Source organism: Phyllostomus discolor, chromosome 10 (assembly GCF_004126475.2).
Source record: "Phyllostomus discolor isolate MPI-MPIP mPhyDis1 chromosome 10, mPhyDis1.pri.v3, whole genome shotgun sequence".
NCBI classification, from domain to species: Eukaryota; Metazoa; Chordata; class Mammalia; order Chiroptera; family Phyllostomidae; genus Phyllostomus; species Phyllostomus discolor.
In genome coordinates, this window is record NC_040912.2 from 50,123,619 (window position 1) to 50,143,469 (window position 19,851).

The window sequence follows — 19,851 nt, forward strand, 5'->3', positions numbered from 1 at the left end:
ATGCTATTGCAAAGGGTAGGAGCTCCTTCTTTTTTTCTGCTTCTTAGTATTCCATTGTGTAAATATACTACAGTTTTTTGATCCATTTATTTACTGATGGGCACTTAGGTTGCTTCCAGCACGTGGCTATTGTAAATTGTTCTGCTATGAACATTGGGGTGCATAGGTTCTTTTGAATTAGTGTTTCAGGATTCTTAGGGTATACTCCCAGCAGTGGAATTGCTGGGTCAACAGGCAGTTCCATTTTTAGTTTTTTGAGGAAATTCCATACTGTTTTCTATAGTGGATGCACCAATCTGCATTCCCACCAACAACGTACTGGGGTTCCCTTCTCTCCACAACCTGCCAGCACTTAGTATTTGTTGATTTGTTTATGATGGCCATTCTGACCCCTGTAAAGTGGTATATCACTGTGGTTTTAGTTTGCATCTCTCTGATGGCTAGTGATGCTGAGCATGTTCTCATATGTCTCTGGGCCCTCTGTATGTCCTCATTGGAGAAGTGTCTGTTCAAGTCCTGTGCCATTTTTTAATTGGAATGTCTTCCTGGTGTGGAGTCATATGAGTTCTTTATATGTTTTCGAGATCAAACCCTTGTCTGAGGTATCATTTCCAAGTATATTTTCCCATATAGTTGGTTCCCTTTTCATTTTGCTAATGTTTTCTTTAGCTGTGCAGAAGCTTTTATTTTGATGAAGTCCCATTTGTTTATTCTTTCCTTTTTGTTCTTTACTCTGGGGGTCATATTGGTGAAAATATTGCTCTGTGGAATATCTGAAATTTTCCTGTGTTCTCCTTCTTTATGGTATCATGACTTATATTTGTCTTACCCATCTTGAGTTTATTTTTGTGTATGGTATAAGTTGGTGATGAAGTTTCATTTGTTTGCATCTAGCTGTCCATATTTCCCAACACCATTTGTTGAAGAGGTTATTTTTAGTCTATTTTATGCTTCTGCTCCCTTTGTCAAATATTAATTAACCATAGAGACTTGGGTTTATTTCTGCACTCTCTATTCTGTTCCTTGATCAGTGTGTCTGTTCTTATGCCAGTACCAGACTGTTTTGATTATGGTGGCCTTGTAATATAGTTTGATTTCAGGTATGGTGATCCCTCCTACTTTGTTCTTTCTCAAAATTGCTGTGGCTAGCCAGGGTCATTTATGGCTTCCTATAACTTTTTGAAATGTTTGTTCTATTAAGAAAACAAGATTTTATTTATTTATTTTTAGTTAGAGGAGAAGTGAGAGATGATGAGTGCAACCACATATGATGGTCCCTATTAGCGACCTGACCTGCAACCCAGGCATGTGCCTTGACTGGCAATCAACAGGTGACCCTTTGGTTCACAGGCCATTGCTCAATCCACTGAGCTGCACCAGCCAGGACTCCATTGTTTCTTTTCCTTTGTGTTTCTGTCTGCCATTTGAGTTTGTTGGGCTGTGATTTTTTCATTTTTCGAGAGAGGAAGGGAGAGAGAAAGAGAAGGAGAGAAACATCAGCCTATGGTTCCCTCTTGCACTCCCCATACTGGGGGCCTGGCCTACAACCCAGGTATGTGCCCTAGACTGGGATTGAACCAGCAACCCCTTTGTTTGCAGGCCTGCACTCAATCCACTGAGCATTATTAGCCAGGGCCATTTCCTCTTTTTTTATGATGTGTTTCAGCTCTAGATTTTTGTTATGTGGTTACCATTAAGTTTATGCAAAAAAAAAAATGTTTCATGCATACAGTAGTCCTTTTCCTTCTAATTGCATTTCATGTTCACCTGTGCAAGTTCAGTTGTTTCCTTCTCTCCTTTTATGTTTTTGCTGTCACAAATTGTCCCTTTTTATGCTGTGCATTTGTTTCCAAATTGCAGGAGTTTTATAGTCTTTTAAACAAATTTTTCCTCTTTAATCTTTATGTCATAGGTGTACTTCTGAAGTAGAGTAGCAATTTTCTGCTTCTGTCTGGCATCTTACTCACAGTTTTGTATACTTTTATCATTTTGTTTCAAGTAGAAGAGCTGCTTTCAACATTTCTTTTTTTTCTAAGATTTTATTTATTTTTTTTGAGAGGGGAAGGGAGAGAGAAAGAGAGGGAAACATTGATGCAAGAGAGAAACGTCAGTGGGTTCCTCTCATACATGCCCTTGACTGGTCTGAATCTGCCACCCAGGCATGTGCCCTGACTGGGAATCAAACCAGTAACCTTTTGCTTTGCAGAGCAATACCCAACCAACTAAGCAACGTCAGTCAGGGATCAGTATTACTTATATTCAAATTTTGTGGTAGTAAATCCTCCAAACTTTTGTTAGGGATAGCCTTTATTTATTCTCTGTATCTAAAAGATAATTTTACTGGATATATTATTTTGGGCTGGTGGTTTCTCTCTTTCAGTATTTTGACTATTTCATTCTATTCTCCTGGCTTGTAAGGTTTCTGTTGAAAAATCCATAGTTATCTCATTGTTTCTGTCGTAGCTTGCAGTCTTTTCCCTTGCCTGCGTTGAGAATTCTTTGTCATTAACTTTTGACAGTTTTCATATAATGTGTCTTGGAGATCTTATTGCATGGAGATAATTAAGTGTTCTGTTAGCTTGTTGAATTCAAGGGTGTAGCTCTTTCCATAGGTTTGGGAAGTCCTTATCGATTTTTGTTTGAATAGGCTGTTACCTTCTCCCTCTATTCTCCTGGTAAACCCATTATTTTTACATTGATCTTTCCAATGGAGTCAGATAGTTCTCATATTGTTTTTTCAATTTTTTAAACTTTTCTCACTTCTTTCACTGGACTCATTTCTAGATTCCTATATTCAAGTTTGCTAATTATCTCTCCATCTGGTCTATTGTTTCCTGGGCTGTCCATTGCATTCTTCATCTAAGTTATTGAGTTCTTCACCTCCAGAATTTCTGTTGTTCTTTTTTTTTATAGTTTGAGTCTCTTATTTAAGTACTCGTTTTCTTTGTTGATTTTATTCCTGAGCTCACTGAAATGCTTTTATGTGTTTTGTTCTATCTTACTGAGGTTTTTTTTAAATAACTACAATCATTTAAATGACAGAGATGTCATTTAAATCACAGCCTTCCTTGTCTTTGAGGTCAGTTTCTGGATACATTCTTTTTCATTGAGCTACCCTGTTATTTGGTTATTTATGGTGCTCGATAGATTGTTTTCTCTGCCTGGCCATTTGAGGTAGTAAACTTACCTTTTTTTGGATGCTGTTTTGTTCTGAACAATTTAGCATGGTAAGTAGATGCCTGTCTTTTGGTCTCCAGTAGATGGTGCTATAGTGCAAGTTTTTATGATTTTCTTCTGTGCACTACTGGCACCTCTGAGATCTTGGATTGGTGTGACCTCAGTCTAGAAAAATACCTCATGTCACCTTTGGGGGTAGGCATCCTCTCTAGGTCCAAGTCACCTCAGTCTTAGGGTACCGTCCCTTTTGTGGGATGTGGCTGGTGATGGGGCTCCAGGCCTGTGAGTTCCTGGTACTGGCTCCACATAACCAGAGGCTGCTAATCAAGGTGTGCTATCTGAGGCATCTCTGCTGTCTCTGCCAGCTTCTACTTTGATGGGTGGGAGAAGGGGGGAGGTGGGCTTACAAGTCTGTAGCTTTGCTTTGATAGTAATGGTGGCTACTAGTCCACTGCTGCCACACTGCTGTGCTGCACTAAATCCCCACCCTTGTCACCCGGTTTAACAGCAGTGGGTGCTGGCTAGTAGGCTGGAATGGTGCTTCTGCCCCTCTGGCCCTGTGGATCACCGTTTCAAGGCTACAGCCTGACCTCTTCCCTGCTACTGCATCAACTAGGGTTGTGGCAGGTGCTAGACTGCATCTGCAGCCCTGTCTCTATTCTTTTCCCTTCCTGCCTTCCATGCTTGTCCTGATACATCCGCCTTCAGATATCATACTGCATGGTGTGGGTGTCTCTGATGTGTCTGTGTGTTGAGCAGGGGAATCATTTGTTGAATTGTAGTTGTCCAGCTTGTCACTTTAAGAGGAAAAACCAAGGTTTCTTCTCACTCTGTGCTGGTGACATCACTACCCTGTTTCTGTGTCTTAGTATTGTCTTTTGAAGAGTTTTTAATTTTGATGAGGTGTAATTTATATACATTTTTTTCCTTTTATGGACTGTGCTTCTGGTGTTGTAGCTAAGAAACCTTTGGTCACAGAGGTCACAGAGATTCTCTGCTATGTTTTCTTTTAGAAGTTTTATAGTTTTCTGTTTTACATTTAGGTCCATGATCCATTTTTGAGTTCATTTTTGTATATGCTTGTTACTTATGTGATGCAGACACTGGCCTGCAGTGTCTGCAGCATTATGGATGAGACGAGACAAATTCACATGGACTACAGAAATCCTGTGGAGAAAAAGAGACGACACGGCTGCTCTATCAGTGAAAGAGAGGACCTAGACCCCTGCCCAGATAGGCTTTTATTGCTTTTCTGGGCACATTACATCGAGGATGGTCCTTATTTACTAGGCACAGGTTCACTTTACGTGGTTACCTATTACAGAAAGCAAAGGAGAAGATGTTAACTAATTACATCACAAAAGAAGGGTATTTGCAAATGTAAAGGGAAAAGTGGTTGAACTGGTTACACTCATCCTTGGGAGGTTTAGCATAGATTTTAGGAAGTTACTTTAAAGATGTGCAGTAAACGTTTGCTGCCTCAATTCAGGGTGAGGGAGTTAGCAAAAAGCAAGTCTCAGAGTGGCCTAGGTACAGTGCAGGCCTGATTCCCCCTGTGAGAACCCATCCATGGGCATGAGTCCTGTGTATCAGACCTCACTTTCCACTGGCCTTTCTGAGTGGGAGCTGGGCTACATTTCCCATGCCAGGCAGAATGGTCTCCTATATTTATGTCTTTTTACCTGTTTCACATGTAAGTATTTAGAAGTTATCATTGTTAAAATGTTGTTTAAAATCAGCATTTAGTTTAAATTATAATTTGAATGAAAAAGTAAACATTTCTCCATTGAGAAAACAAAATAAGCCAGTTTAGTATTTTGCAAGCATTAGTAATTAGTTGCAGTAGGAGGCTACTTCTTACCCCTCAGGACCTTCCTTCTCACTTGTTCCTCTCATTCTAGAGGATGTTACCAGTACAGTTCCTTTCGTGTCTTTCAGTCCTTGTATGAATGTCACTCCCAGGGAGGCCTTCCCCTGGTCGTGCTGTTTAAAATTGCCCTTCCTTTCCTTTCAGGGGTCCCAGCTCTACTTGCTGCTTTATTTTTCTCATAACACTTTACTAACTTCTTTATGATTTTTACTTGTCACCAGGATATAAGGTTCCTGGTATGCCTAGTACCTAATGGTGCCTGACATACTGTAGATGCTCAACAGATGTTGAATGGAGTGAATAAATGTATAAGGTTATAAATATTTGTCAGTGTTAATTTTAAACCTCAGACCTTCTAATAAAAGCATATTAACAAAGGGAAATACCTTACAATAAACTCAGATAATTCAGTGAACATTTGCTATAGGAACCTTTATTTTTATGATTTTTTTTAAATTGTTATTTGCAGGGTTCAGTTTGGCAAAGACTTGGTGCAGATGTGACAGCAGTTGAGTTTCTGGGTCATGTTGGTGGAATAGGAATTGATATGGAGATATCTAAAAACTTTCAACGCATCCTTCAAAAGCAAGGATTTAAATTTAAATTGAATACAAAAGTTACTGGTGCTACCAAGAAGTCAGATGGAAAAATTGATGTTTCGTAAGTATGCTGCCTTTGATTTTGATATGATATCCTTGTCTTTCTTTAACAAAAATCTTCAGTTTTTCAGAGTTACTTTATAATTTTGTAATTTTAGATTATTTTATAATTTAAGACCATTTTATTGCTTAGTATAAACTCAGTATTCCTTATCAAAGGAATTCCTTATCATTCCTTATCAAATTTCAGTTTATTGAAATTCATAGTTAAGTTCATGCTAGAAAAATTAATCCAATATTCTCATTGTAATGAATGTTAATATACGTCCAGAAAAATTTAAACTCCCAACATTTAGTAAGGTGAAATTTTTTTTAAAGATTTTATTTCTGTTTATTTTTTGCGAAAGGGAAGTGAGGGAGAAAGCGAGGGAGAAATAGGCAGTTGGTTGCCTCTTGCTCGCCCCTACAGTGGGCACCTGCCTGCAACCCAGGCATGTGCCCTGACCAGGAATCAAACCGGTGACCTTTCAGTTCATAGGCCAGCACTCAATCCAATGAGCCACACCAGCCAGAACAATAAAGTGAATTCAATATTTTTAGATACTTATATGGGGAAATCAATAATATTAATTAGATTGTTTACTATGTGCCTGGCACTCTTCATTAAACACTTTTTTAACTTGATGAAATACCTTGCCTTAGGTCACACAGTTAGTGACAGAGTCACTGCTTGTACTTGCATCTTTCTGACTCTAATACCTGTGACCCCAACCTGTGTTACACTGCCTGCTTTTGTGGGATTTTAATGACAGAACTCATGAGAGCATATTTTTTTCATTGTCTGACCCTTATGTTTATATTTATAATAAAATAAACTTAACACTGTTAGAAGTGTCATCAGTACTTGAGAAATGTCTGGTTTTAGAATTCGAAGTGTATCAGTTATTTATGTAGATATGTGTTTAACAGTTATAACATGTTCGTTGTCTAGGATTGAAGCTGCTTCTGGTGGTAAAGCTGAAGTTATCACTTGTGATGTTCTCTTGGTTTGCATTGGCCGACGACCTTTTACTCAGAATTTGGGACTGGAAGAGCTTGGCATCGAACTAGATCCTAGAGGTAGAATTCCAGTCAATACCAGATTCCAAACTAAAATTCCAAAGTAAGTTGCATAGTTGCTGCATTTTTCAATAATTTTGAAGTTTATGTCAAATACTACTTTGCAAATAAGAGTTCTGTTGTGCTTAAAGAATACATTGGCTTTGGGGAAAAATAGTAAATTAATATGTGATAGCAAAATAATTAATTGAATTTTTTCATTACCCAAGATTAGAACCCAAATCAGATAGTTAAAGAACTGTATTTAATATATTTTTTGGTGACTTAATATTTAGAAACTTAGTTTTGTGAACATGGCATAACTGAAGATAAGTGTCTGGTTTCAGAAGTTCACTGTTTCTCTTGATTGCTATTGCAGTATCTATGCTATTGGTGACGTGGTGGCAGGTCCAATGCTGGCTCACAAAGCAGAGGATGAAGGCATCATCTGTGTTGAAGGAATGGCTGGTGGTGCTGTGCACATTGACTACAATTGTGTGCCTTCAGTGATTTACACACACCCTGAAGTGGCTTGGGTTGGCAAATCAGAAGAGCAGTTGAAGGAAGAGGTAATCCTGAAGTAGGGTAATTTTACTCTGGTGTGTGAATTAAGTTAATGACACTGAGAATTGTTTTTATTAATGTATTCTAATTACTATGTAGAACATTATAGATTAGTTTATATGTTTTTTCCTTTGCTAGTATTGTAAAGGAAACCATTCACTTGCCTGTATTCAAAAACTAATAACGCTAGAGCTTTTCTTTTTGTCTCTGAAAAACACACAGATAGACCAAAATTTGCATTTGTTTGTGTTTATACCAAAATATATTTCATTAACAAGTCCTTTAGTCTTTCCTCCTATATGGCCTGTTAAGAATTACTTTCTTGGGATTTATTTTCTGAACAAATGGTAGATGATTTCACCAATGGGATGAACTTTTTCAGAGTTTGAGTAGGTTGTCATTTTCTGTCTCTCACAGGGTATTGAGTACAAAGTTGGGAAATTCCCATTTGCTGCTAACAGCAGAGCTAAGACAAATGCTGACACAGATGGCATGGTGAAGATTCTTGGGCAGAAATCAACGGACAGAGTATTGGGAGCACATATTCTGGGACCAGTGAGTGTTGTAAAACCAGAAATCCCATTAGGATTTTTGAAAAGCACTGCAATTTAGTAGATTGACTTAAAACCACCAGGTATTTACATCCTGAGGTTATTATTTACCACTCAAGTTTGAGTATATAGCCTTTTTGTGCATCATTTCTAGCAAGGTACTGGCAGTACTCTGTCTTGCACACTGTGTAGTCTGCTTTCCACACCTGGAACTATGTTTATGTTTTTAAAACATGTACCTTGTGCCTGCTTACCACTCACCAATGGTTCTTTTCAATTGCAGGCTTACACACAACTCCCCACCAAATCTGGTCCTGCCTGTCTTACTGACTTCATCTCTTTCCACTCTTCCTTTTGTTAATTCCCTGCCTCATGGGCCTTTTCTCAATTTCATAACAGGTCAAACTTTTTTCCATTTTAAAGCTTTGTGCTTATGGTAGTACCCTTTGCTTTAACGGTGTCTGCCTCCAGATCTTTGTGTGATTGACTCCTTTATTATTCATGTCTCAGCTCAAATGTTACCTTCTAAGAGAAGCCTTTTCTACCACTGAATGTAAAGCATGCCCTCCCCCTAGGTATCTGATGTCACAGTAATAATAGAACTTTTGAGTGCTCACTCTGATTTTTCCTAAATACATGCATTAATTGTCACAGCTGTGTGGGGTAGGAATTGCTATTCCCAGTTTTGAGGTAAAGGAGTGGAATGAAGCACACAGAGTCTGCATAGTTGAGGTAGTAAGTGGTAAGCTTTAAGCCCAGAACCCAGCCCTGTACCTTCTGTGCCACCTTTTCTATTAAGCTTTTTCTGACTGGAAGAAGTTAGTTCATTGCTCTTACAACTAATCTGTCCCATTAGTGTAGTTGTTTTTGCCATGGAGGTAAAATTAATTTTTGGCTTGCTGTTTTAAAGGGTGCTGGTGAAATGGTAAATGAAGCTGCTCTTGCCTTGGAATATGGTGCATCCTGTGAAGATATCGCTAGAGTGTGTCATGCGCATCCGGTAATTATTCACAATACAGCAGAATTCATGGCTACTAAATTTTCTTCTGACCCCCCAGTCCTTGACTTGTAATATTACTTTTCTTCCCTTGCAGACCCTATCAGAAGCTTTTAGAGAAGCAAACCTGGCTGCATCATTTGGCAAACCAATCAACTTTTAAATTAGAAGATTATGTATATTTTTTCTGAAATTTCCTGGGAGTTTTTGTAGAGATCACATTTCTGAACAGGATATGCTTACAGCTCCAAGAATTTCTAGGACTGAATTATGAAACGTTTAGAAGGTATTTAATAGGGTTGGACAGAAGGGAATAATCTCATACCTATATTTTCAATAAATTTAATATTTTGTTTCAGTACATTAATATTGCAAAACCCAAAAGCTACTTACAGTAGCATCCTGGAAAATTTTCTTCAATGCATATTTTCATGCTGTTTGCAAAAGGTTCAATTTCACTGAATTTATGTTACGTAGCTTTTATCTCTGGTATATAGTAAAATTGGATTTACCATGGATGGAGCTGGAGTATGGTATGTGAATAGCTGTGTTTGAAGCAAGGTGATCAAGTTATTTTAAACTTGGTTTTCATATTGGGCATAAGAGTCGGTCATTATAAGATTAAAATATGTATAAACTGAACTCATGTAAATAAAAAATGATCGTCTCTTGTTTTATTTAATCCCCAAATTCTTGCAGTTTAGAGGTAGAATTTTTGTTTAGATTTTCAAGCTACTATTGAGGCTTGTAGTCTGAAGTATATAATTAATCAAATTAAGGAGGTATATCTGCAAAATTCAAACGTTGAATGGCAATTTAATTGTATTACAATGGAAAATGGAGATAAGAAAATAAACATTTCTTAAATATTCATTTGGTGGTTATTCTGAGTGTATATCAAGATGGTCCAAGTTCTTATGACTACATTTTGTGTGTATTCTCATTGCTCTTTATTATAGCTCCTATAAACTTGGATGTTACCTTTCCCCACATCATAGTATTAAGGCATTTAAAAAGTTATTACTACCGTGCCATCTATTTTAATGATACCTACTAAATGTTTAGCTTATATTTTTGCAGACACAGTGTAAAGGAATCTTTAATCTGTCTTTTCCTATGTAGATTTCCATTGGCTAAACAACTGATTCTTTAGAGTGCTATAAAATTGAATTCATTGGTAAATCTTTAAGATGGCCATTTCTTGAAGATTTTAAGAAAGTGTTAAATGACAAATAGACTTTTGCATATAACTAAATTTAAGAATCATTTCAGATTAAGTAGTTATCAAATCTGGGATAGTATAAATTTTTATAATACTTTATTTATTTTTAGAGGTGGGGGAAGGGAGGGAGGAAGAGAGGGAAACATTGATGTAAGACAGAGACATTGATTGGTTTTCTTTCATTCACACCCCAACTGGAGACCAAACCCACAACCCAAGGCATATGCCCTGAGTGGGAATCAAACCAGTGACCTTTCACTGTGTGGGACGATGCCCAACCAACTGAGCCACACTGGTCGGGGCTGGGATAGTATAAATTTAAAGAGGAAAATAAAGTATCTTAAAGTACTAGAAATATGTTAACTAGACAGATAGTCACTTGATTGCAATTTAAAAGCTATGCTAGTCTTAAGGAAAGTTTGGAGAATATAATTTATCAGTAGAAAGCTATATGGAGTAAGATACCATCAGCTGATCATAGCTAAAAGGAGACTCTTTAGTAGTCTTAAGGTTTTAATTGCATTTATATATGGGTCAGTTTCCTTTTTCTTAATGTGTTCAGTGTCCTGGATTGTATCACAGTACTTATGAATGATACGGTGTAAAGACTGGATTCTGTTACACACCTCTGAAAAGTAGTGATATCTCTCCTTTTGTTTTAGTAGGCAGTTAACTTAGCTGATCACCGACTCCAAACTTGCCGTCTTTGTGAGGTACAGCAGCTGAAGTCTGCCCCATGCATGTGTAGTTCACTGGTCAAGCAGAAATTGGACAAAGTATATGCACAGTTTGGGAGTTCCTCTCATGTGCCTGCTTTCTGGTGTTTCCCTCCCTCATATTTCAGTTCCTATGGTTGCCCTAAATGCTGTCCTTCAAGTCCTTAACCAACAGAACTTGGCTACTGCTCAAGTTGCCACTTACTGGGGTCTCTCCTAAAGTTAAAAGTTACTACAAATAGAATTTCATCCAGTGGTGATCTTTTTTTCAGTGTCATCCTCTCTGCCTTTTACCTGCTTGGTTATTCTCCATTTATCTTTGGTGGGGAGCAGGTATATGTTCAGAGTTTGCAACTGTTATCACCAGGAGGGTTGGTCAGATATGTGCTATTTGCCATTATTGAAAATGAACTCTGCATCTTTTTAAAAATCTGAAATCCTATTATGTGAAGTGCCAGTTTATTTAAATATCAAACGTGTCCCCTACTCTAGGGGAGAAGTTTCTAGTTAGGGAATAGTGAAGTATAATTTAGTATGAAGTCCTAGCTATATAGACACAAAATAATAGTTAAATTCAACTTTAAGGGTTCCCATTCAATATGAGAATGCAAATTTGTTTGTGTGGGACTGAAGTCCTGGGTAGAAATCAAATTTTAAATGTTCACTTATGTTTACTAAGTTTGCAGTATTTTCTTGGCTTGTGAAAGGTGGGACTGAGTTAGTTGTCCAGTTCATTAAGCTGATTAAAATTACTGGTTTCAAAGTGAGGTCTTTAGTTGTTCAGCCATAAAGGAATGGGGAATATTATGGTTTCTATTTTAAGTACAATACTTAGGGGGAAAAAAGACTTAGTTGCTCTAGTAGGTGATGCAGTATGACCACTTTGTTAGTTTGTAGGATTCCTACCTAAAAAAGTGACTATTAATTGCCTTGAACCAGAGGGAAGTTGCCTTACTGTTTAAATTACAACTGTTTACATAACTTTTGTTCAGGCCCAGTTTCAAATGCAGCTGTGCTGGGTGTGTGGGTGGTTGTTAAGTAGTACACTGCATAGTTTTACTCTAAGAATGTGTGAAAAAATCCCTTAGGGCCTGGGCTGTTACCCAGTTAGTTCAGGGATAAAGTTGACACAGGCTTTGTATTCCAGCTGTTTTCTTTACCTTGTGGAATAAGTGATTGTCATGTGATTGTTTTGGCCTCACCTGCAGATCCTAGCAGAGAACCTTTAGTTTGTGAATTCAAATAAAATATAAAAGGTGTGAGATGGGTGGGGCAGGGGTGGGGAGGAAATGGAGACAACTGTACTTGAACAACAATAAAAAATACAAAAAATAAAAGCTGAGAAATTACAGTGTCATTCTGTACTTGGAGTAGCACTGCTCACTTGGCACAAGCAGCACCTGTTGACCCTGGCCTGAGTTAATGTGACCCTTCCCCACAGCAACCCTAAACCCATTCAAAGTGGTAGTACTTAAAAGCCACAATTTTCTAAGAGTTGGTGCTTTTTGTTCTCTTCCCTAGAGCAAGGAATACTTATGGGAGTTCCAGAGATTAGAGCAACTAAGCAGCCATTGATACTATGCAAGTAACTCAGGCTCTACCCTTTTATCCAAAAATCACTGGGAAGTGATTTTGGGGTGGGTTTGTGGAGGGTATTGACCTAGCAAACATGAGTAAAAGCTTGTTTATATGTGTAACAGAAGTTAGGGTCTCCATGGAGGCAATCAACTTGTCTATAAGTCCTATCCACAGTGAAAATAACATTCTTTGTCCAAGGGATTCATGAACACTGACTCAGTAAAAGTAACAATTTATGAATTACACTAAACAAATTTATACAAAAGCAGTGTACTTTATTAAATTTCATACAAAATGTGGTGATTAAAAACATTAAATAGGCAATGAGTTTTACTTTGAAGTTCAGTAAGTCAGTTTTAAAATGTAGCTATTTTGCTTTGGTCACTCAGCCATCTCATATAGCCCCTCCTCCGTTACAAGCAGGTGCTATAAATAGTAACTTTCTGGCTTATATCCTTTAGGAGTGAACGGACTTCTCCTTCCAATCTTACTAATTCTTGAGCTTTATCTTCTAAATATTTTTGATTGTCTTCATATTTTCTTTCTAACTCTGTGAGAGAGAAAAAGAAAAAGTCTAAGCAATTTATATTATGATGATACTCAGGTATCTTTGCTTATAAGGCTCTGTTAAGCACCAAAGATCAAGTAAATAAATTTTTACTTTTAAATTAAAAAAAATGTGGATGCATTAATTCTAAAATTCTTTATGAAAGCATGAACCTAAGTGAAAAGACCTACCTTTCAGGAGTTGCAGCTTGCTGTTTGCTTGAGCCAAAAGTGTTTTTGCTTCATTTTGTAGCATTTCAGCTTTCCTTCTGGCATCAGCTGATTCTTCAGTTTTTTTGGCAATTAAATTTTCTACTTTCTTATATTTTTCATCAAGTTCACCATCCAGAGACTGCAGTTCCACATTTAGACAAAGAAGTGGTAATGTTAGTGTCAGTAATTACATTTAAGAGCAGTGTGTAGTCTAATCGTGGCAAGCTTGGGCCACATAGATAATGAACTTGAACAGCAAGCATTCTGGATTGAGAGCCACCATCAAGGATACTCAGGCTATTCAATAAAATAATTGAAAACATTATCTTGAAATAGTGGAATTAAATACAACATTGACAAGGTTTTTAAGAACAAAAGATTTAAGACATTTTGGTGTTATAACTGGTCTCAAGAGCTGAGCTGGTTATTCTACTGGTTAGCTTTCTGTGGAGACACTAAAGAGATTTTCTCAAAAGTAGATGTGCTGGAATCCAAACATTTAGACCTCAAAAAAGGCCCATTTTGAAAAAATTTAAAGGACCATCTGGATACTTGACTTGGGTTTGTAGAGACTCGGTATCCGGAATCAGAGTGAAAAGGCAGATATTTAATGGAAGGAAGGGCAAGATTGTGGCATATGCGGGTGGTTGAGAGGAGGAATTGGGTTTGGAAAGATGGTTACACACTTAGAACAATAGCCATTGATAACAGGAATTTCATGTCAAGGGGTCTTGCTCCTGATTGTAATCAAATGCCATATTTATGCAAAATGCACTCCCATGCTCTCAAGACTGCAGAAAACTAGTGGAGAAGACAGAGGTGGAAGTGAAATTTTATTACTGTTTCGTTGTTTTCTCCAGCTCAGAGGTACAGGTCCGCCAGTCACTGTTACATAATACCCAAAAACCAAAGTAATTCCAGGAAAAATCTTGATATTAATTTCAGTTTATAATTCCCTACTATTCATTTAAGAGTTGCAACACTCTTCCCAGGGTTAAAAAGGCTTCTTTGGAGATAAAGCCCATACAATTTAGAAATTACTTGACTTTTAGTGGGGGGAAAAATGGGTCACATGAGATTTTCTCTGCAAATCAGGCTAAGTGAAAAGCAAAGGGGTTGTTAATTCAAAATGAGTGCGGAAGGGGTGAGATGTTGGTTCCCTCCTACTAGCTGTTCTCTGCTATGAACTCTAAGCTGTTTCTACACTGCTTTTAAAGACTTCTCAAATGGGCAGGTATTTACTGGGTGCCATAAAGATCTTCCTAATTGAAACACAGAAATACAAGCTCAATATGCTTGTTTGAAGACTTCACCCCTGTGCTTTCATCTTCGTAAAACCTTATCCAAGATTGGATTTGAGGGCCTACGTCATGCTTATTGGATACTTTCATATCCACTCCCTTTCTTTTCCCTGTGTCTTTAAAGACTGCTGTGTCAGAACAAGTCATTTGGGATGTATCTGATGATTAACTGTATTAGGGCTGTGTTCCTTATTATTTCCAAGGAAGGCAGTGAGGAGACTAGTTGCTCCTGGATCAACATAGCCGTGAAGTTACAAAGATTTACTTACCTTCTTAACATCTTCTGCACTTTGTTTTACAGCATATACTACCTTTTCAATATATTCTGCCTCCCCAGAGTTTTGGGCTGCCTTCCGCTTAAGTTCTTCCATGTTCCTTTCCAGCTCACTGATGCGCTGGGAGGCATTGTACAAGGTCTCCTCAGAAGCTGCTGTTTCAGACTCAATCTAAAAGTAGAATGTCAATCAGTCAGCAAGCCCTTAATTTAGGAAATGGTAGGAAATGCTATGGAACATAAGTTTAGAGGAAGATTTTAAAAAAATGCCATTTTACTATAGACCAAAAGAAGTAATTACTATAAAGAAAAACAATTTCAAGAAAGCTTATATAAGTGCCCAACTTTATTATTTTTAATATATTTTATTGATTATGCTATTACAGTTGTCTAAATTTTTCCTACTTTACCCCCCTCCACCCTATACCCGTCATTCCCTCCAGCAGTCACCTCCTCAGTTCATGTCCATGGGTCATGCATATAAGTTCTTGGGCTTCTCCATTCCTATACTATTCTTAACACCCCCCTGTCTTTTTTGTACCTACCAATTATTATTCTTATTCCCTATACTTTTTCCCCCATTCTCTCCCTCCCCCCTCCCAGCTGAACACCCTCCAAATAACCTCCATATCTATGATTCTGTTTCTATACTGCTGGTTTTATTTTTTTTTAGATTCAATTATTGATAGTTATGAATTCATTACCATTTTAATGTTCATAGTTTTTATCTTTTTCTTAAATAAGTCCCTGTAACATTTCACTTAATAATGGGTTGGTGTTGATGAACTCCTTTAGCATTACCATGCCTGGGAAGCACTTCATCTGTCCATCCATTTTAAGGGATAGCTTTGCTGGACAGAGTAATCTAGGTTGTAGGTCCTTGCTTTTTATCACTTAGAATACTTCTTTTCAGTCCCTTCCAGCCTGCAAAGTTTCTTTTGAGAAATCAGCTCACAATCTTACGGGAACTTCCCTGCAGGTAACTATGTGCTTTTCTCTTGCTGCTTTTAAGATTCTCTCTTTATCTTTATCCTTTGGCATTTTAATTATAATGTGTCTTGGAGTGGGCCTCTTTGCGTCCATCTTGTTTGAGACTCTGTGCTTCCTGGATATGTATGTCTATTTCCTTCACCAAATTAGGGAAGTTTTCTTTCATTATTTTTTCAAATAAGTTTTCCATTTATTGCTCTTTCTATTCTCCTTCTGGCATCCCTATGATTCAAATGTTGGTACATTTGACATTGTCTCAGAGCTCCTTACCCTATCCCTGTTTTATTGGATTCTTTTTTCATTCTTGCTGTTCTGATTGAATGTTTCTTTTCTTCCTTATGTTCCAAATCAATGATTTGATTCTCCGCTTCATCCATTCTACTGTCGATTCCCTGAAATTTTTTCTTTATTTCACTTAGTGTAACCTTCATTTCTGCCTGGGTCTTTTTTATGCTGAAGTACCCAATGAGTTCCTTGAACATCCTAATAAAGAGTGTTTTGAACTCTGCATCTGATAAATTGCTTATCTCCATTTTGTTTAGTTCTTTTTCTGGAGTTTGGGCCATATTTAATTGTCTCCCCATTTTGGTAGCCTCGCTGTGTTTGTTTCTGTGTTTTAGGTAGAGCTGCTTTGACTCCCTGTCTTGGTAGAGTGGTCTACTGTAGAAAAGTATGCCTGTAAGTTGGATGGGGCAGAGCCTTAAGTACCTCCAGTGTCACTGCTCTGTGGCTCTGTGTGGGGGAGGCCTCAGAAAATGGACAAGGCCATTGCCTGGCCTCTTGAGTTTTGTCTAGGAGGAAGCTGTCTCTCATCACTCACCCTGATGCTAAGACACTTCCATATCTCCCCATGTCGAGAATGCCCTTCTAGCTGTTGCCCCAGTGTTGGAGCCCAGAAGGAGTGAGTCTGCATAAGTACTAAGTTCATTGTGGGCCTTTGAAGAGGAAACTCCTAAGAATCCCAGTTTCTTCCACTGCCCCAAACCTCCACTGGTTTTTACAGCCAGAAGTTACAGAGACTTATTTTCCTGGTGCTGGAACCCTAGGCTGGGTGGTCTGGGATCCCTTATTCATGAGGTATCCCTTCTGATTTTTTTCCATCACACATGGGTGTGGGAATGCCCATTCCATGTTTCCATACCTCTTCACACCCATCTGTGCCTCTCTGCATCTCTGTCCCTTCTACCCATCTGGATGAATGTGACTTCTTTAATTATTTGGCTGTTGGACATCCATATAGCTTGGTTTTCTGACAATTCTGAGTGATATTTGTTTTGTAGTCTAGTTGTAATTTTTGCTGTGATTGTGCAAGGAGGTGAGCCGTGCTTGCCTATGCCTCCATCTTGACCAGAAGTTAATGTGCCAAACTTTAAATGGTCTTTGGATATCTTATATATTAACTTGATTCTTTTGGTGATCTAGGCTGAAATTCATATCAAATTTCTCCTTACAGTAACAACCCCCAGGCAGCTTGATGTGTTGAGAAGCATTTTAAGGACACCTGCAAACTGGTCCAATGTTCACAGATAAGCAGATATGAGAAGAAGGATTTCCACATAAATTGTGAAATTAATGTGGGTGGGAAAACTATAACTTCCAGTTATCTTTAGTTTTTTCTGTCAACTTTAAATGAAACTTCAGTGGTGGAGGTTATGGCGCTTCAGAAACTGCCTTTAAAGTTAATTTTGGTGTTTTTAGCTAATTACTGAAGACATGGAGACCAGCGATGCTCTTTTAAGACTGAAAAGTTACTAAGATAGGGAGATGGAAACTATAAATAAAGTCATTTAGGGGAAAATATCTGCGCAACTGGTGAGAAATCCACATTTGATTTCTTATCAAAAGATAATGAATAAACTTTTTTTTAAAAGCTAGCCAAAGTAAGCAGTCTGGCCCATGAAAGAAAAAAGTTTCACTCAGTACTAACTTTTTCTTAAAAATGATCTTTAGGGATGGGGCTATTCCCATAGAATTATTTGAGGAACCATAATGTTGTAATGGAACTAATGGGTCAGTATAGACATATGCTAAAATTTGTATTTCAAATCAAATGACCCTTGACCTAAAAGCTTACCTACTAATTAATTTAGAAAAAAATTTTTAGTAGTTATAATTCTTAGGAGATAAGTTTACAGTTTTATGCATGAATAGTTTCTGACAAGCTTTTCATTAGGCACAGTTTAGTTAGAGGTTGTCTTTGTTTCTACTGTTGCCAGTTTAAACCATTTGCTGCCTCCCAGGGTCCCTGAGAAACAGAAGCACCATAACTAACGTGCATCGTCAAGCCCAATACCTCACCTATCGTTTGATTAATATTTTCTAACTTGCTTTTCAAAACAGTAATTTTTAAAAAGTTACCGAAATACTTTTCTTGTAGCCATATACTAAGAAATTTAAAAAACCTAGAGACAAAAAATAAAAATAAAGGGTTAGAACATAGCCTGATGGAAAACACAGTTTTATAAACTTGAACAAGTAGCCTGAAGAAAAGGCCTTGTCGATGCTCAAAGTTTCAGGAGGAAAAGTGGCTGATGAACTGCCAGGCCCATCTTAAGTGAGAGCAGTAGACTATGGGGGACAGGTTTGTTTCAATGGGTGACAAGAGAAATAGGCTGAAAAGTAAACATGAAGGGCTCGCTGGCTTGAGACATCTGCCAGTATTGGAAGCATCTAATTTCAAAGCATATTCTGAGAAGATGGGGAGGGACTGGATGAGTCATCCATTTTCTTCACCCAGTTTTATCAAAGAAATGAACTTCTCTGAAATTGGAAGGAAAAAGTTTTGCTTATAGACCTCTTTTGTTTTAAACAATTATATCTGCATTACTTTCAGAGAGGATTTTTAGAATAAAGCATTAAATGCATGTGAACAGTTCTTTTGTTGTCTGGTACTGTTCACACTATTGAACAGAGCCTGTGCGATCTCTAGAAAGAACAGGAAGTTGTCTCAAGCTTTTTGTGGGGTGCAAATGAAGGTGGGCTTGGTGTTCCAATGTCCTCAGAGTCCTTTTACTTCCTTGGAAACGTGTCACTTTTAGCCTCTGTGCTAAGGGAATAGTTCAGTTGTAAGAATTTTCTAACTATGAAACACACCTTCCTGATAAGAGTACATGCGAGTGTTTACACCTACATACAACAATGATCATGGTATCTCACCGAAGTTAGTAGGTTCTGGGTTCCTTGGATGTCTTCATCTGCTTGCTTAATTGCCTTTTCTGCTGCAATCTGGGCTTTTTCTGCTTCTTCCAGAGCTTCCTTTACCATGTCTGCAGTGACTTTAACATTTGTTGCACTTTTGCTGAGTAAAAGAATGAGACAATATATTATGTGTGAATGTGAAAATAGTACCGTACTTCCTTTCAGAAAAGAATATTTCTTTTAAAAAACAGCCTTCCTGAAATAACCCAGAGATACTCTTAGAAATTTTTGTTGGTTGAATGTTTTTTACACTTTTTAAAATGCCGTATCTTCGGATACCTGGCTTTTTTAGCTTCTTCTAACAACATCTCAGCTCTGGCAATGTCAGCAGCACTTTGCTGTAGAATAACCTCCACTTGAGAAAGGCTTTCAACTCGCTCTCGAATATCTTCTGTCAAGTTCTGTAACTGCTGTGGGGTGCTAGGCATTTCCATTTTCAGTACTTCATTAGCAACGGCTTCAATGCTGTCCAAATCAGCACCATCCTCTGTTAAAAACAAAGATGTTCCCATAAAGAGATAAAAACATATATGGGCCACACATTCAGCCACTTACTGGTCATCTATGATGTGAGCAGCATGGTGAGGTTACACCAAGATGAAAGACATTTTCTGTTTATGAGTATAATGTAGCTGAACAGAGAGATGAGACCTATGCACATGAGAAAGTAATGCAGACAGCAAGGACTAAGAGAATTTGCTGTAGTCTGGGAGAGCCATGGATGTTTTTGTGGAGCACGAGGAACTGATCAGGTTTTGAAGGATAATGGTATTTGAAAGAAGAAAGGACATCTTTGAATGGAGAAACAGTATGAGCAGAGCCTATTATGTGAAAGTTGAGTGGACTGAGTGGTTCAGATTGTAGAAGACAATAGAGACCAGGGTAGAAAGCTGGGACTTGATCCTAACAGGCAGTAAAAACTTTCAATTGAGGTTGAAAAAAATTGGTAGGAAACTA

At 37.8% G+C, this 19,851-nt stretch overlaps 2 protein-coding genes across 3 annotated transcripts in view; one reads left to right on the forward strand and one right to left on the reverse strand.

The window, feature by feature from the left end:
- The window catches only part of DLD (dihydrolipoamide dehydrogenase), a 33,246-nt gene extending 23,517 nt beyond the window's left edge, over positions 1-9,729 (forward strand). Inside the window, exons 9-14 of the mRNA XM_028525559.2 lie at positions 5,517-5,707; positions 6,638-6,808; positions 7,124-7,313; positions 7,726-7,863; positions 8,770-8,859; positions 8,954-9,729. Of these exons, the coding sequence (XP_028381360.1) occupies positions 5,517-5,707; positions 6,638-6,808; positions 7,124-7,313; positions 7,726-7,863; positions 8,770-8,859; positions 8,954-9,019 (846 nt within the window). The 3' untranslated portion in view covers positions 9,020-9,729. The remainder of the gene's footprint in view (positions 1-5,516; positions 5,708-6,637; positions 6,809-7,123; positions 7,314-7,725; positions 7,864-8,769; positions 8,860-8,953) is intronic.
- A 2,901-nt stretch (positions 9,730-12,630) lies between these two features.
- LAMB1 (laminin subunit beta 1) overlaps positions 12,631-19,851 on the reverse strand; it is a 72,304-nt gene continuing 65,083 nt past the window's right edge. For both annotated transcript variants that reach the window (XM_036010788.1, XM_028525170.2), the window contains 5 exons: positions 19,174-19,381; positions 18,853-18,994; positions 14,702-14,878; positions 13,111-13,270; positions 12,631-12,922 (listed from right to left, as the gene is read on the reverse strand). In XM_036010788.1, the coding sequence (XP_035866681.1) occupies positions 12,786-12,922; positions 13,111-13,270; positions 14,702-14,878; positions 18,853-18,994; positions 19,174-19,381 (824 nt within the window). In that variant the 3' untranslated portion in view covers positions 12,631-12,785. The remainder of the gene's footprint in view (positions 12,923-13,110; positions 13,271-14,701; positions 14,879-18,852; positions 18,995-19,173; positions 19,382-19,851) is intronic.